Below are 17,321 nucleotides of genomic sequence, written 5' to 3' on the forward strand. Positions count from 1 at the left end.
TTCTTCTTATGGTACAGACACAGAGAACAAGAACTAGTCTCCTGCTTTTCTGAGGATGATTCTGTATTTTTTTGTGGTAATACAATGAACTTAATGAACTATTTAGGAATTAGTTATAATCCTACAGTGGAGATTTTTATTTACTCATCAAAGGGGAGTCTCAAAGGTGTCTCCACAGTGGAAATAAATCAATCAATTCCAGTAATTTACTCTGTGCATTTGAAAGAAAAATATGAGAACTTAAGTTGTTGACAAATATTAAATATGAAGAACATGGTTGGTTGGTGGTGTGTGCTAACTTTAAAGGATAGGAAAAAATGCCTTGTTTTTTGTGTGAGTGGGAAAGTCTAGCAAGGAGTAAGCACTGGGATGTCAAGGTCTGGCCCAAAATGGACAGTTTGTTGCCTGGATCAAAGAACACAGTTCAACCACTGGTAGATCCCAAAACTGTCCTCCATCCACCTTTGCACAACAAACTATGTTTAATGAAACAGTTTGTGAAAGCTTTACCTCGGGACGGTCCGTGCTTCAACTACCTTTGTACTAAATGCCCATCGATCACCCAAGAGAAGCTAAAACAAGGTTTTTTTTTTTTGGAGCTCAAATTCACAAACTGATAAGGGACTGGGATTTTGATGGAACTATGAATAAAAGAGAAAAACTGGCATGGATTGGCCTCAGGTCTGTTGTTGAGAACTTCTTATCCAGACTACAAGAAAAAGGTAAAATATAGTTGAAATTATGTTGGCAAACTTCAAGAAGTTGGGCTGCAACATGACTGTCAAGGCAGGGCCGACTTACAAAAAATAAATTATATGCAATATAACACCAAATTTAAAATAAAAAATAAAACTCTTCATAAAAACTATTAATTCAGATGAAAAATAAATAAAAATCAAACTCTCAAGCACAGAATAAAAAACAAATATCTATAACATGTTAAAACAAAACTTTTCAACGGTTAACAAAATTTGACAAAATTTATTAAAACTTTTGACAATTAGACATTTAAAGCAAAACTTATTGAGCTTTTAAACTTATTAAAACCTGAAAAATTATCATATCTCCCAAATCAAGCTCTTTCAACAAAACCCATTCAATTGATAGCATTGATAATCCATCAAATCTTTTTGGGTCATTGTTTTCTGAGTCATTGTTGTCCTAAATGCATTAGCACCCCTAAGCCTCACTAGGGGTGCTAATGCATTTAAGTTCCCCCTAGGCCAGTGCCTACTCGACCTTACCCTAAAGCCATTAAAAATTAAATTTTTTTTGCAATTTTTTTTTAAAATTAATAAATAAATAAATCTTTATTTGTCCTACCAAATTTAAAATATAGGTGTACATTGGTAAGTGACAAATTCCCTTCACGGCAGACAATGCCAGGGGATTATCATAAAATGCGAATAAAAGAATGTCTAAAATATACAAGAAAGGTTAAATATACACGAAAAGATTACATTTAAACTACATTCCTCTTCACTACATTTCTGTCTAGAGTCCTGGCAATTGTAATACAAAAGTTCATCTTAACATCACATCCACTGATCAACTTGTGCGAGATATACATTATTCAATTGCGTACACACAGTTCGACAGAAATTCACACAACTACTAGGCAACAGTACCCTCAGCGAGCCACACTGCGGTTTGTTTCCTATATTTCGGGTCTTCTATGAGCCTTAGTAGGTCAATTCCGATATGTGTTAGGCACTGAATTGATTCTAACGCACTGGCGGGTATAAACCTGTCGGCCATCTTCAGTCTGTTGGTCTTCATTCTCAAGAATTTTGTGCCTCTCAATGCAGATGGCGGGATGTGCCACTCACAAAGCTGCCAGAAGCACGGTGATGATACCGTGCCAGTCATCATTTTGATTGTAGTTATTAATCGTTTCCAGGAAATGATGTCTGGTAAACGCTGCAGTTTTAGCTGTTCAGAGAGCTGCGTGGTCCTTAACTGTTGAGGGAGATGGTGCTTATGGTTTGCCCACTTCAGCAGCCAGAATTCACTTGCATATATTCTCCTAATGTGGGTAGGGGTGGCTGACGCCCACAATTCAGCGCCATACAAAATGGCTGAATACACTGTGGTTCTTAAATATCGTGCGGTTGTTGCAGTCTGTTTCACGTGCAAGAGGTGCTGTTTTGTTGCCCAACGTAAGTAGTTCATTTTCTTTACAGTCAGGTCAATATGAGAGTTGAACGTAAGTTTCGTATCAAATGTTACTCCCAGATCTCTATGCGTCTCAACAACTGGGATAGGTTTGCCATTAAGTTTCGGGTGTACGAGCGTAGGCGATTTTTTGAGCGAGTACACCATGATTACAGTCTTCTGCGGATTTAGGGCCAAGCCAAATTTGTCCAAGTACACGAATAAGTTCAGAAGCTTATAATTAATCTGCTCACACAATGCCCTGTTGTTCATGGACGGTTGGATGGGTGTTAGGATCTTAATGTCATCTGCATAAGTGCATACATCATCCCTACCGTTGCAGAACGGGATCATCATGGCGGTAAAGAGGAGTCCTGATAAAACTTTTTATTAATTTTTGCAGAATTTGTGCACTGAATTTTTAAAAAATTAAAAATCTGGTAAAACAGCACTTTTTTATTATAAATTCAGTGCACAAATTCTGCAAAAATTAATAAAAAAAAATTGTAAAAAAATTTAATTTTCTTTTTGTAATATTTGAAGAAACCTGACGTAAGAGAAACAAACAGAAGTCATTTTTAAAATCAGCATTGGAAAATGATTCAGAAAAACCCTTTTCTGAGAAAACATCAGTGAATTTTTTTTTTTCAAAATGCGGAGTAGTAGTGCACTACTACTTTGCATTTTGAAAAAAAAGGGTTTTTCTGAATTCATGGCAATGCTGAGTGTCACAGAATATTCAACAAGGTAAATTAAAAACTGTATTCAGTTCTCTTTCTGGTACAGTTTTGAAAATGCTTTTGTCAGTGAAGTCTGAACAGCATTGTTAAAAATAAAACTTTAATCACCATTTCTGAACAAGTACAAAGTTCGCTACAGTATCATTCTTGAAGCAATCATAATTAGTTAATATCTAAAAACAATCCAGAAATCAGCAGAAAAATTTTGATGAAAAATGTTAATTTAAGTAAGTAAATGTTTAAAAGAGTGCTGTACTGCTAAACAATCCTATGATTGTATTTTAATATAAAACATTTTGCCAGTGAAAATTTAATTTCTAGTGCAGTGTGGGCTTTAAAAAAATCTCCTGAATTTTTCTCCTGCTAAAAAAAAGATTTTTTGCCTCTTTTGGCCAAAAAAATTCTCTCTTTTCTTCCTACCTGTAAATACCTAATCTCCAGCATTTTGAAGGTCAAGTTTCCCACTGTGCATACCATGTGACTTGATGCACTAGAACCTCCAGCATTTTGAAGGTCAAGTTTCCCACTGTGCATACCATGTGACTTGATGCACTAGAACCTTAGATGCCCCATAAAACCTAAACAACAAACCAACTTGCCAGCCTGTGCCATATGGTTCCTGCTCATGAACACAAGAAGCTATCATCTTGTGCTCATGAGCAGTGGTTATATTATTTTTTGAATAACTGACATGTGTCCTTTTCCTATGTGATAATAATAATTAAAATTAATTGCCCATTTATAATTTCTATCACAGTGTCTAATGACATAAATGATGCTACCTTGTAAAATATGTTTGTTTCTTTGTTTCAGTGTATCATCACCATTTTTGTTTACAAGTGATCATTTACACAATTTAAGTGCTAAATATACACCAGCTTCACCACTGGCAGATAAAGAGGTATCTCATATTGTGAAATCTACAAGTCCTTTAAATGAAACAGGTGGATTGTTTGATGATGATGCTGATGATTTGTTTGTCACTAAACCATATTCAAGGTAAAAAAATAAGAATATAAATTAAAATGATGTACATATGAACACGAAGTGCATGAATGCATGCACTCACGTGCTCTGCAGTTTCATAATTTTTTTTTCAGGAATTACTGTATCATTTCAGAGAATTAATGCGTATTGAGTTAAGGCATCATTTTAACATGCAGTAAACCCAAAAAAGGGCAAACCAGTGTGAAAACAAGATCGTGATTATAACAGCTCATATTGTGGAATCCTTCACAACAACTTGTCTAGCCTTACTCTTTGAATAATCACAAATGAAGAAAGCCATTGTTGCTTATATTCTATAGAGGTGCACCACAGAGATAGCACTGTTTTCAGAATATTTGATCCATTTTTAATTGAATGGTTTAATCGAACAGCTATTAAAATCTAACAGCCACTGAAGATATGAATGATGTAACGAAGAGCTCACATCCGCTACTTACTTACACTACTTAGAAGGTTGATATTGATCAAAATCTTGAGAATCAGATTTCATTAAACACTGCTTTTTTTTTGTTTTTTGTTCGCTATGTTTTGAAATCATTCTTTTGTCGACATGAGAGGCTTCTTCAGTGGCTTTGAAGCTTTATTCTTGCATAATATTACTACCCACTACTTACATTAGTGACTGAATTAGCATCATTTAGGAAGTGACATCATTTCCGTCTCTTAGTATGAACGATGTAGCATTTTATTCTTAAGCCTGCTACTTTCTTTACTGAATCAACATTAGCAACTGGTTTAGCATCGTTAGAGCCATATGTGATGCCATTTCCGTAAGAAAATTTTGTTACCAACTGGTTTTGCTTTAGTCTGAAAATGTAGTAGGTCCCATCAAAGATGTTTTCACATCAAAAAGACCTGGAGCTGCCAGGTTGCTCATAGGGTTTTGCCAATGATATACAGGAATTTTATCCTCAATGGCTGCTATAAGGTTATGCCATTCTTGAGTACAGGTCCGAAAGCATAGTTTTGAGAATAAAGTTGATATTATTATTATTATTATTATTATTATTATTATTATTAGCCATATGGTGCAAGGAAGCCTGAGGCTTATACTGCACCAGCAAAAAAAAAAAAAAAAAAAAAAAAAAATTTCCCTATTACCCTGACAGAGAGAGAGAGAGAGAGAGAGAGAGAGAGAGAGGAATCACCAAGAAAGAGAAGAATGATGATATCCAGCTCAGGACCCTGGGTGTGCCAAGCCCATACTCACCAGATGTGAGCCCCTGGGGGTAAATATGTTGGAACAGACACAAAGAACAACAGCAGGATTAGTGAGGGGAACAAAAGGGTGGGTACCCTTACAGTATAGGCTTCAGTTTGGGAGATTCCAGTGTCTGGGTGCTGGGCACCTGCAAGGAAATCTGATTGAGTCATTTAAGACTGCTGTCATTTTACCACTGCTGACGAGGCTACTAGTGATGGTTGTGTTCAAAGCCACTAAGTGGATTTTTCTTATTTATTGATTAGAAATTATTGTTTTTCTAAAACTTTTGATTTAAATTTAGTAGTATAACATTATTTTGTGATTTTCTGATTAATTTGGTGTATTTATTCTTTACTCGGCCTTGTAATTGCATAAAAGTATCGGTAAGGGTTTCCACGTGTTCGTAACTACCGCTACCGTTCGTAATTTTCCCGCCATTGTGATACGATAGTTATATACCGTACTAGATAGCGTTACTTGAACTTCGTTAGCAGTTGAATTGTACGTTTAAATAATTACTTATAACGACTTAGATTACAAACGTAATATAATTAATTATATTTAACATAATTAATAACATAACATAATTAAGTATAATTAATTAATAAATTAATAGAATCATGACTCAGACCAGAGCAGCAAAGCAAAAGGCTCAAGCTAATGGGAGTGCTGTGGTTCAGGGGAGAACTGAGGGGGGCAGTTGCCCTCTGAATCACAGTCTATTAAAATGCACTGTTTGCTTGATGTTTGCGGAGCAATCGGGTACGGGACATGATACTGCCAAGGGGGATGTCTTTGTGTGTGCGCGATGCAAGGAGTGTATCGATATCAGGCAACAACTCGGCGTTCTTGTGGGCCTATATGAGAGCTTGAAGGACAGGGTGGATGCCCTCGAAGAAACTAAATTGAGGGGCCCATCAAGCTCTCAGCTGCCCACATCAACTCCAGAGCTTGCAGTTGGGCATCGCGTGACACAGAGACAACCCCCAAGGCAGAATGCGCTGGTCCCGAAGGAACTAGTAGTTGTTGGTGACGGGGAACATGCTTTGTAAAAAAGATAGGTGGAACAGGACCAGGGTATGTCTGCCAGGGGCAAAGGTTGATGACGTTGTAGAGCGAATATCATCTTTTAAGGGCACAAAAGGTGATATAGTTGTACACGTTGGCACTAATAATATTAAGAGTAGGAGACCGGCAGAATTACTTAACAAGTACAGGTCACTGTTGAACAAAAGCCGAGAATTAGGGTTGAAGTTGAAAGTGTCTGCAATTTTGCCCAGACACGATAGGAGGGAGTATATGATGAGAGCCTTGTCGATCAATTCGGCCCTGGAAAGATTGTGCAAGGCTCAAGGGGTAGAATTTTTTTCAGCCTGGACTGGCAGGTATTTTGAACGAACAGAGGGGTGAAGTGGAAGTGGGTTTTTTTTTTTTTTTTTTTTTTTTTTTGGCTGATGCTGCATAAGCTTGCTTTCTTGCATCAAATGCCTATGCTAATGCGTTTGAATTCATTTTAAGTAAGCTAAATGCTGAGCATCTTCCTCTTGTTCAGAAAACACACTTGAGGGCCACATATTTGAATTGAGAAAGATACTTGCAGAATAGATGGGAAGGAGAAATTTGCTTTCAGCCAATGGATAGTTGACTGTTGTAAGAAACTTCCATGTAGTGTTGCAGAATGGATAGTTTGAATAAATTTAAGAAGGAATTCAGATTATTAGAGATGTTGAGTTGATATGAGGTTTATTTTGTGTTATTGAGACTATATGAACTTGCTTTCTTTTGATAATAACAATAATGTCATTGTAAAAAAATAATGAAATTTTTCATGAATCTAATTAAACAATTAATTCATGAATGACGAAAATGTGCCAACAAGACACTGTTGATTTAAGCAGTTCATAGATGCTTAAATGAACAGTGACCAGCCAAGAACCAGAAGAGCAAAGTTCATGTGCATTGAAGAATTGCCATGAATGATTCAGAAAGACAGGATAGTAACCAAGTATACAATGATGCATGCACTGGATGGTTTATATTAGATTATCGGCAAAAATGCTCCAAATGGGTAACCAAGCTGTTAATAAAAGAAATTAAATTAACCATACATATCTGCCGAGACCTGTTGCTGCATTGCAGGTAAAGAGAACTAGATCTTGCATCACGACCATTATTCTTATCATCGATCATCTTCAGTGAAGGAAAAATCCTCAACTTGCCAGATCATCAGAAAAAATGATGACCACTGTATTTTGGACAGAAAAGGCTCAATTTTGGCTGATTTTTTTTTTTTTTTTTTTTTTTAGAGAAAGGTCAGACTATAAATAAGGAAGGATAATGGCAAACACTTGAAGCTCAAAAGGTTTATTAAACAAAAAAGGAGGGATCTAATAGAATATCAAATTGCATTGCACCATGATAATGCCAGGATACACACTGCCCATATGACATAGGTTAAAAATTGCTGATCTGGGGTGGATAGTTTTGTTTAATCCTGCATGTAGCTGAGAATTTATGCCACCTGATTATCAAGCAATAGATTTGGGGAAAATTCTTTTTAAGCAATGTGAAGCAGTGAAATTCAACCACACAGGCCATCATTTTACAATGGCACATATGTTAGTTGGAAAGAATGTTAGCAAAAATGTATTGATAAATAAAGTGGTAGGATACATAGAAAAATAGAGTAATAGTAGTGGTAGTAGTAGTAATGAAAAATGATGCAAGAAAGCAAGTTTATGTAGATAAACTTGCTTTTTTTAAAAAAAAAAAAAAAAAAAAGCATCAGAAAAAAAAAGCACTCTTTACCCATCCATTCCCTCCAAAAAATTGTCTAGTTCTTCCTTAAATTTATTCAAACAATCCACTTCCACAAAAATAGATAGAAACTTGTTCCAACAATCACCTACCTGGTGTCTGAAAGCAATATTCCACACATCTTATCTTATTAAATTTCATTGTCAATTGAATTGTACTTTTTTAACTAAATAAATATAGCGACCTAGTTATTACAAACGTAACATCATAAATTAATACATATAAGTTGACAGGGGATAAGAAAGTCATATAATGTAACTCGGAGATAATATTCGATACTGAAATACATATATATATATATATATATATATATATATATATATATATATATATATATATATATATATATATATATATATTGTTATAACTGCATTGGGATATAGGTTTATGGTTATATTTTGTATTGGAGTTTTATTGAACTTGAATAGAAATCATGACTCAGACCAGAGCAGCAAAGCAAAATGCTCAAACTAGTGGAAGTGCTGTGGCTCAGGGGAGAATTGAGGGGGGGGCGGTAGCGGTTGTCCTCTGAATCACAGTCTATTGAAATGCACTGCTTGTTTGATGTTTGTGGAGCAATCAGGAACGGGACATGATATTGCCAAGGGAACGTCTTTGTGTGTGCGCGATGTAAGGAGTGCGAGGAAATCAGGTGCCAACTCGGCATTGTTATGGGCTTATATGAGAGCTTGAAGGACAGGGTGGATGCCCTCAAAGGATTTAAATTGAGGGGACCATCAGGCTCCTAGCTGCCCACGTCAATGCCAGAGCTTGCACTTGAACATCACGCAACACAGTGGCAACCCCTCAAGGCAGAATGCACTTGTTCCAAAGAAACTAGTTGTAGGTGACTCTATTGTCAGGGAAGCAGGAAACATATTGTGCAAAAAGGATAGATGGAACAGGACCAGGGTATGTCTGCCAGGGGCAAAGGTTGATGAAGTAGGGCATATATCATCCTTTAAGGGCACGAAGGGTGATATTGTTGTACACATTGGCACTAATGATATTAAGAGTAGGAGACCGGCAGAATTACTTAACAAGTACAAGACAATGCTGAAAAAAAGCTGTGAGTTAGATTTCAATTTGAAAGTGTCTGCAATTCTGCCCAGACACGATAGGAGGGAGTATATGATGAGAGCCCTGTCGATCAATTCAGGCCTGGAGAGATTGTGCAAGGCTCAAGGGGTAGAATTTTTCTCAGCCTGGTCTGTGCTTGTTAACAGGAGACACTGCTTGTACAGGGATGGGATACACTTAAATAGAAAATATGCAAGAATATTTGCTGATGCTATCGAGGCAGAGTTAGGTGGATCGGAAAACTGCTAGCTTCGGGGTAACACAGACTAATAGATTAACAGTAGCCGCTGCCCGGGGTGCCTCCGTAGCCATGTGGGCAGGAGCAGCAGTACGTAGTACACGCTTCTTGATTAGACCAGGGTCCGAGCCCATGCCCACCAAATATGGAGGATGCGGAAAGATCAGGGAATGACCACGGCATATCCCCAGAGCAATACGGCCTTAGTTGTTAATGCTCCTAAAAACCAAATAGCGGTTGGCAAAGGTAAAAGTGATTCTTGCATTACTTCTATTGAAATGCAATTGAGCAGCAGCCTGGAAAGCAAGGCAATGGGAATTTCCAGGATTGCTGGGAGTCATAGTGGAACAAGTAAATACATGGGCTGTGTTAGGATAACTAAGAGTAGAAACAGGTGCATGAGTACTTGCATGTACACCAATGCTAGGAGTATAGTTAATAAATTCGATGAGCTTGAATTGCTAGTCAAGAAATCAAAGGCAGATATTGTTGGGATATCAGAGACATGGTGTCACATAGACATGAGCAGTGCACAACTGGAATTTGGGGACTACAATGTGTACAGAAAGGATAGACAGGACAGGAAGGGAGGAGGGGTTATGCTGTTAATTAAGAAACACACAAAATCTAAGGAAGTGCATCCAATTGATGTGGGTGGACAATGCAATGTTGAATCTGTTTGGTGTGACATAAGCTCTGGCCAAGGAAAAATGAGAGTATGTGTGTGTTATAGGCCTAATAAATCTTATGAGTATAATGAGCAATTGTGTAGAGAAATAGTGGGCCAGTAAATTAGAGTGTCTTATAATGGGGGATTTTAATTTCCCAGATATTGACTGGAATTTATGGATTGGTTGAATGATGGTTTTCTACAACAGCATGTTCGGGAGGCAACTAGAGGGAGTAACTCTTGATCTGATTAACAGTAGTGATTCTTCATGCATCAAGAATCTGCAAATGAAGGAACCACTAGGTGGCAGTGATCACAGTGTGCTGAAGTGGGATTTACTCAAACAGGTAACTACCATTAGGGATAAAGGAAAGGGTTTTTGCTTTCGTAAACGTGACTTTGGTGGTCTGAGACAGTATTTAAATTCTATATGGTAGAACCAACTGATGATGTTACCAGCAGCACATTCAAAATGGAAAACATTCAAAGAATTAATCTTGGAAGCTACTAGGCTTTTCAAACCAACAAAGAAATATTGTTCAGGATTTAGGCCTAAATGAATGTCAGATGAACTAATTAGACATGAGCCAGAGAAGAAAAATGCATGGGATACATATAAATTAATGTGACACAGAAGCCTATGATAGATATTAGCATTAGGGTAGCTAAGAAAAAGAACAGGTGCATGTATACTTGTGTGTACACCAATGCTAGGAGTTTAGTAAATAAATTTGATGAATTTGAGGTATTGCTCAAAACATCAAAGGCAGATATTGTGGGGATTTCAGAGACGTGGTGTCACACAGATATAAGGAATGCAGAACTGGAATTTGGGCAGTACAATGTCTACAGAAAGGATAGACAGGATAGGAAGGGAGGAGGGGTTATGCTATTAGTTAAAAAACACATAAAATCCGAGGAAGTGAAGACAGTCGAAATCGCTGGACAGTGCAGTGTTGAGTCAGTTTGGTGTGACATAAGCATTGGGAGATCAAAATTGAGAGTAGGAGTGTGCTATAGGCCTAATGACTCTGATGAGTATAATAAGAAACTGTTCGGAGAAATAGAGTGGGCCAGTAAATCAGAGAGTCTTATAATGGGGGATTTTAATTTCCCAGATATTGACTGGAATTTGGGGGCTTTTTTTTTTTTTTTTTTATGTGAACCCCAAACACGAGAGGTATTAGAACCTATAGTACTTAGTACCGTGCTCGGGTTGGAGGTTGAGAAGACGAAAGAAGATATTTGTTGACATTGGACTTGAACTTCTGTAGATTGTAATTTTCAGGAAATACGTATGAAGGAAGGTTGTTCCAGAAAACGGCAGTTGAATGAATAAATGAGGAAGATGAAAAGTTGGTTCTGTGGGTTTGAAGTTGGACAGTAAATGGATGTTGGCTGGTGGCGGCACGTGTTCGGACTGTTTTGAAAGAGAGAGCGGGAATTATAGAAGCCAATTCAGAAGAACAGTGCCCATGGAAATATCTGTAGAAGAGGCAAGCAGCAGAAACAGTACATCTATGAGAAAGCGAGTGGAGAGACTCTGTTAGAGATGAATTGTTAATTAACCTAACTGCCCTCTTCTGAATGGAATCAAGAAGCCTGAGAGAGGTTTTGGGGGCACCGCCCCAAATGTGGGAACAATATTCCATGGCAGGGCGGATTTGCGATTTATACAGAGTGAGCAGGTTTGGAAGAAAAGTAACACCGAGAGCGAAAGAGAAAACCAAGTTTTTTAGATGCAGAGGAAGCAATATTTGTAATGTGCTTGTGCCAAGAGAGATTAGAAGTCAGGGTAATCCCCAAAAGAGATATATCCTTTTGCCTAGAAATTGGAGTGTCACTAAAGATAAGCATAGGAGCAGAAGAATCCTTTTTGCGAGATATAAGACAAGACTGAGTTTTAGAAGGGTTGAAATCAACTAAGTTGTCTTTGCCCCACTGGAGAATTACCTGAAGATCGGCATTTAAGGAATTGGTAGCAGATTTTCGAGAAGTTGAAGCTGATTGAGCAGGGCAAGGTTTCTCAAAATGGAAAGTTGAATGCAATGTGCTATCATCAGCAAAACTATGGATAGGATTTCCAGTCAATGGAAGAAGGTCATTGATATACAAGAGGAAAAGAGTGGGGGAAAGAACTGAACCTTGGGGGACACCGGCATTAGTGGAGAAGTTAGAAGACAGAGAGCCATCTACCATCACCCTCAGTGAGCGATCAGAGAGAAAACTGGATAACCAATTACTAAAAACAGTTGGCAAACCATAAGATGGAAGCTTGTTTAGAAGACCTTTATGCCAAACACGATCGAAAGCCTTTGAGATGTCAAGAGCAACAGCTTGTGTTTCAACGAACCTTTCCATTGAATTAGTCCATAAATGGGTAACATAAGCCAGAATATCACCAGTGGATCGACACCGACGGAATCCATACTGGCGATCGTTGATCAGACGGAAGGTTTCTAGGTAGTTTAAGAGTTGGCGGTTAATTGATTTCTCCATTACTTTAGAAAGAGTAGAAGTAATTGCAATGGGACGATAATTGGATGGGAGGGATTTGTCACCCTTTTTAGGAACTGGCTGGATATGAGCAAATTTCCAAGCAGAAGGAAAAACACCTTTGGAATAGGAAAGTGAAAAAAGGCGGCAAAGAATAGGAGTAAGTTCAGGAGCACAGATTTTGAGAACAAGTGGAGAAATACCATCAGGACCTGGAGCTTTCTTAGCATCAAGATTCATCAAAGTCCTTCTGATATCCTTTTGACGGAAGACCACAGGAGGCATTGAATGGACCGTGTTGGGAATGGTGGGAGGTGTTTTACCAAGTTCATTAATACATGAGCTGGAAGAAAAATGGGATGCTAGCAGGTCAGCTTTATCCTTGGCTGAAGTGACAACAGAACCATCTGGTTTGGACAGAGGTGGAAGCAGAGATGGGCAAAAGTTGCGGCCAATAGCTTTGGCAAGAGACCAGAATGCTCGGCTACCATTAGGGCAAGAAGCAAGTTTTCTACTCTTAGCCTGTTCAAACTCTAGTTTGGACTGATTAATAACTGCTTTACAATTGTTGCGAGCTTTGGTGTAGGCAGAAAATGAAACTGAAGAATTAGAAACAAGCCAATTACGATATGCAACATTCTTCTCTTGAACAGCCTTAGCACATTTATTGGAAAACCAAGGTTTAGATAAAGGACGAGATTTTAAAGTGGAGTGTGGGATAAAGGATTCCATTCCTGCAAGAATAATTTCACTGACACGATCTGAGCAAACGTTGACATCAGGAGTTTTGAAACAGTAATCCGACCAAGGAAAAGAAGAAAAGAAGTCTCGCAGGTCATCCCATTTTGCATTCTTGTAATGCCAAACAACACGAGGTTGGGAATAGCCATGAGATAAAGGTTCCATTGGAGAAGAGACAATCACCAAGTTGTGATCTGAAGTGCCTAAAGGACCTCTCACTTCGACCGTGTACTTAGAAGGGTTGTTTGTGAGAAAAAGATCAAGCGTATTGGCTGTATGATTAGGATTGTCCGGTATTCTTGTAGGTAAATGAACAATCTGTGCTAGGTCATTAGTAATTGCAAAAGCCTCAGCATCTCGACCTGCTGGGTCGGTGTGACTAGAAAACGGAAGCCAGCTGGAGTTGTGAACATTAAAATCACCAAGGAAAATTACCTCACTGTTAGGAAAGTTGGACTGGAGAAAGTCAAGTTGCAACGAGAGGAAGTCAAAGAGCTCCAAGTGATTAGTGGAGTTGGGAGAACGGTAGAGACAACAGATGAATTTGACACAATGAGGTAGAGAGATTTTAAGCCAGAGAAGATCAAAGAGAGGAGATTCCAAATTGCCAAGTCTCTGACAGGGAATATCAGAACGGACATATGCACAAGTACCACCTTTGAGGCGAAAGGAATCATACAGCGAATAATTTGGGCATCTGAGATGAACAGTAGTTGAATCAACTGATAACTGAGATTCTGTCAGAAAAAGTACATGGGGTTTGGCAGACTGCAAGTGGAAATGGACATCGTTGAGATTAGAATTGAGACCACGTATATTTGTGAAATGAATTAGGAAATCCTTGGGAGGTTTAGATCTTTTCGCAGATAAGCTTGTTCTATTAGTTTGACAATTCATGGTGTATTCAATAGTAAGAAAAAGTGGGTGGGACATGCTGTATGAAGTAATGAAATTTTTGGATATGGCGTACATGTGGGAAGAATATACCCAGATCCTTGACATAACGTGGCCTCGACAATGCTCCCCGCATACACACTACTCGGACTCCCTACAGTCACTATCTGGCAGAGTAGAGGTAGCAAGATTATACGCTAGCTGATCCGGAAGCCTCCTAGAGAGTTACCAATAGGTTCGGTCCGGTGTACTAACTAGCGGCCGGCCTGCGAAAACCGTTTTAGAGCTGTACCCTCGAAATGTAAGGAATATTGGATCTCGCCACAACGTTCATCATAACCTCAAAAGTCATCAATCATACTGCATGATGGAAGAGATAGGGAAGGGCTGACCGGAACTTAGCTCTAGAGACTAAACATGGGTTCCACCACTTCAACCCTCCAATAAGCAAAGTGGTGGTATTTCACCGGTTGATGAGAGTCATCTACCACCTAGTACTGCCTGGTAACATAGAGGGGCGGCATTCCTCCATGTGGTGTGGGCGCCACACCTCGACCCCTGCTTACGTTGGTTCACACCTGGGTGGTCACCCACCATGTGCTTGTGCATGGAGGTTATACCCAGGATTACTAACAGTCCCACCATCGTGAAGGTGCAAGCAGAGGATTTGGTTGTCACAGACCGTCCAGACTTCGCCGAAATTGGGTCCACTTGACTTGAGTGTCACCCGAATATCAGTTCCATCAGCGTTTTAGACTCCCAGGTAGCAAGTACAGCTTGTCTGGCATATCTGAGAGAATGTCTGTGACAACCTCAAGGACCTCACTCACACAGTAGCAAGGCTTTTGTGGATTTATTGGATGATTGTTTTCTACATCAGCATGTTCGGGAGGCAGCTAGAGGGAGTAATACTCTTGATTTGATTATCAGTAGTGATTCTTCATGCATTAAGAAACTGCAGATAAATGAACCACTAGGTGGCAGGGATCACAGTGTGTTGAAGTGGGATTTACTCAAGGAGGTAACTACCATCAGAGGTAAAGGGAAGGGTTTTTGTTTTCGTAAAGGCGACTATGATGGTCTGAGACAGTATTTAAATTCTATACAGTGGGACCAACTGATGATGTTACCAACAGCAAACTCAAAATGGGAAGCATTCAAGGAACTAATCTTGGTGGCTACCAGGCTTTACATACCAACTAAGAAATATTGTTCAAGGTTTAGGCCTAAATGGTTGTCAGATGGACTAATGAGACATGTGGCAGAGAAGAAAAATGCATGGGATACATACAAATTAATGGGTGACATGGAAGCCTATGATAGATATAAGTTGGTCTGTAACCAAGTCACAAAGCAGATTAGGCAGGCAAAGGCAGACTACGAAAAATCCGTGGCAAAGGATGCAAAGAAAAACAGAAAGGAGTTCTTTACATACTTGAACTCGAGAAGGAAAGGGATGAATCAGATTGGTCCACTGGATATTGATGGTTCAACAGTTGATGATCCTGCTCAGGTGGCTAACAATCTAAACGAGTATTTTGCATCTACATTCACGCATGAGGAGTTATTCAGGAAGGAGAATGATGTAGGTAAAGTAAACATTGGCAGTGAGCTGGATGATTTTGTAATAACTGAGAGGAAAGTGGAGGAGAGATTGTTGAGGATAAACATAAAAAAGGCACCTGGGGTAGATGGGATCTATCCAGTTATATTAAAGGAGGCAGCAAAGGAAGTATGCAAACCCCTAGCCATAATTATGAGAGCTTCTTTGGAATCAGGGGAGGTACCCATAGACTGGAGATGTGCAAATGTAACCCCAATTCACAAAGGAGGATCAAAGGCTGACACAAGTAATTATAGACCTGTTAGTTTAACTTCTGTTCCAGGTAAATTAATGGAGGCACTGGTTAAAGAAGCACTGCAGGATCATCTAGACAAGAATTCAGTTATAGCTCAGACGCAGCATGGTTTTGTTAAGGGCAGGTCTTGCCTGACCAATTTGATTGGATTCTATGATGTAGTCACAAAAGAACTGGATGCAGGGAATAACTTTGATATTATATATTTGGATCTTAGAAAGGCTTTTGATATTGTTGCACATGGAAGACTGCTGCACAAATTGGAGCAGTGTGGCATTGGAGGCAAATTGCTGCTATGGATAAGGGGATGGTTGAGTGGCAGAAGACAGAGAGTGGTAATCAATGGACACTGCTCAACGTGGACTAATGTTATTAGTGGAGTTCCTCAAGGTTCAGTGTTGGGTCCATTGTTGTTTTCGGTGTTTATGAATGATATTGATGATGGGATATCAAGTTAAATTTCTAAGTTTGCAGATGATACAAAGGTTGGCAGGGTCGTTAAGGACACTACTGACGCTATGCTGCTGCAACAGGATCTGGAAAGGTTGAACAGATGGGCTGAGAGGTGGCAAATGAAGTTTAACATTGACAAATGTAAAGTACTACATATGGGTAACAGTAACCCCAGAGCAATGTATCAACTCTGCGGTACTACACTGACAGTGGTGGAGAATGAAAAGGACCTGGGGGTAATTGTGCAGGCAGATATGAAGTTCTCCGAGCAGTGCAGACGAGCTGCAAGAGTAGCTCATGGTGTCTTGTCAATGATATACAGGAATTTTTCTAGCAGGGATAAGGAGGTGATTATTCCCTTGTATAAGGCAATGGTTAGGCCACATCTTGAGTACTGTATACAGGTCTGGAGGCCTCATTAAGAAGGATGTAGAGCTGCTGGAACGGGTACAGAGAAGGGCAACAAGATTAGTAAATGGAACAAAGGGTTGCTCTTACGAAGAAAGGCTTAAGTTTTGCAAATTACAGAGTCTGGAGACTAGGCACCGGCGAGGTGATCTGATAGAGGTGTATAAGGCTTTGAATGGTTTGAGCATGCTCAATGCCAATGGGATTCTTCATCTTTCTCAGAATAATCACTTCAGAGGGCATAAATTCAAATTGAGGAAGGACGGATGTCGGATAGATGTGCGGAAATTTGCCTTTGGCCAGCGGGTGGTTGGTTGGTAGAACCGACTTCCTTCACTTGTTGTTGAAGTTGATAGCCTAAACAAATTTAAAGCTCAACTGGACAGGTATTTCGAACGAACGGAGGGGTGAAATGGGAGAGGGTTTTTTTTTTTTTTTGGCTGATGCTGAATAAGTTTGCTTTCTTGCATCATATGCCTCTACTAATGCTAATGGTAATGCTAATGCTAACAATAACCCTTCCCTTTACCCCTAATGGTAGTTACCTCTTTGAGTAAAT

At 39.0% G+C, this 17,321-nt stretch overlaps 1 protein-coding gene across 4 annotated transcripts in view; it reads left to right on the forward strand.

Moving 5' to 3' along the window:
* Positions 1-17,321, forward strand: part of FAM21 (Family with sequence similarity 21) — a 1,354,861-nt gene that overhangs the window by 846,224 nt on the left and 491,316 nt on the right. For 3 of the 4 annotated variants that reach the window (XM_090388854.1, XM_090388862.1, XM_090388870.1), the window contains exon 17: positions 3,708-3,893. The exons of the other annotated variant lie outside the window; for it this stretch is intronic. In XM_090388854.1, the coding sequence (XP_090244980.1) occupies positions 3,708-3,893 (186 nt within the window). The remainder of the gene's footprint in view (positions 1-3,707; positions 3,894-17,321) is intronic. 4 annotated transcript variants of the gene reach the window in all.

The sequence above is a fragment of the Mastigoproctus giganteus genome, chromosome 2, assembly GCF_048544385.1.
Source record: "Mastigoproctus giganteus isolate SK-2022 chromosome 2, ASM4854438v1, whole genome shotgun sequence".
Lineage (NCBI taxonomy): Eukaryota > Metazoa > Arthropoda > Arachnida > Uropygi > Thelyphonidae > Mastigoproctus > Mastigoproctus giganteus.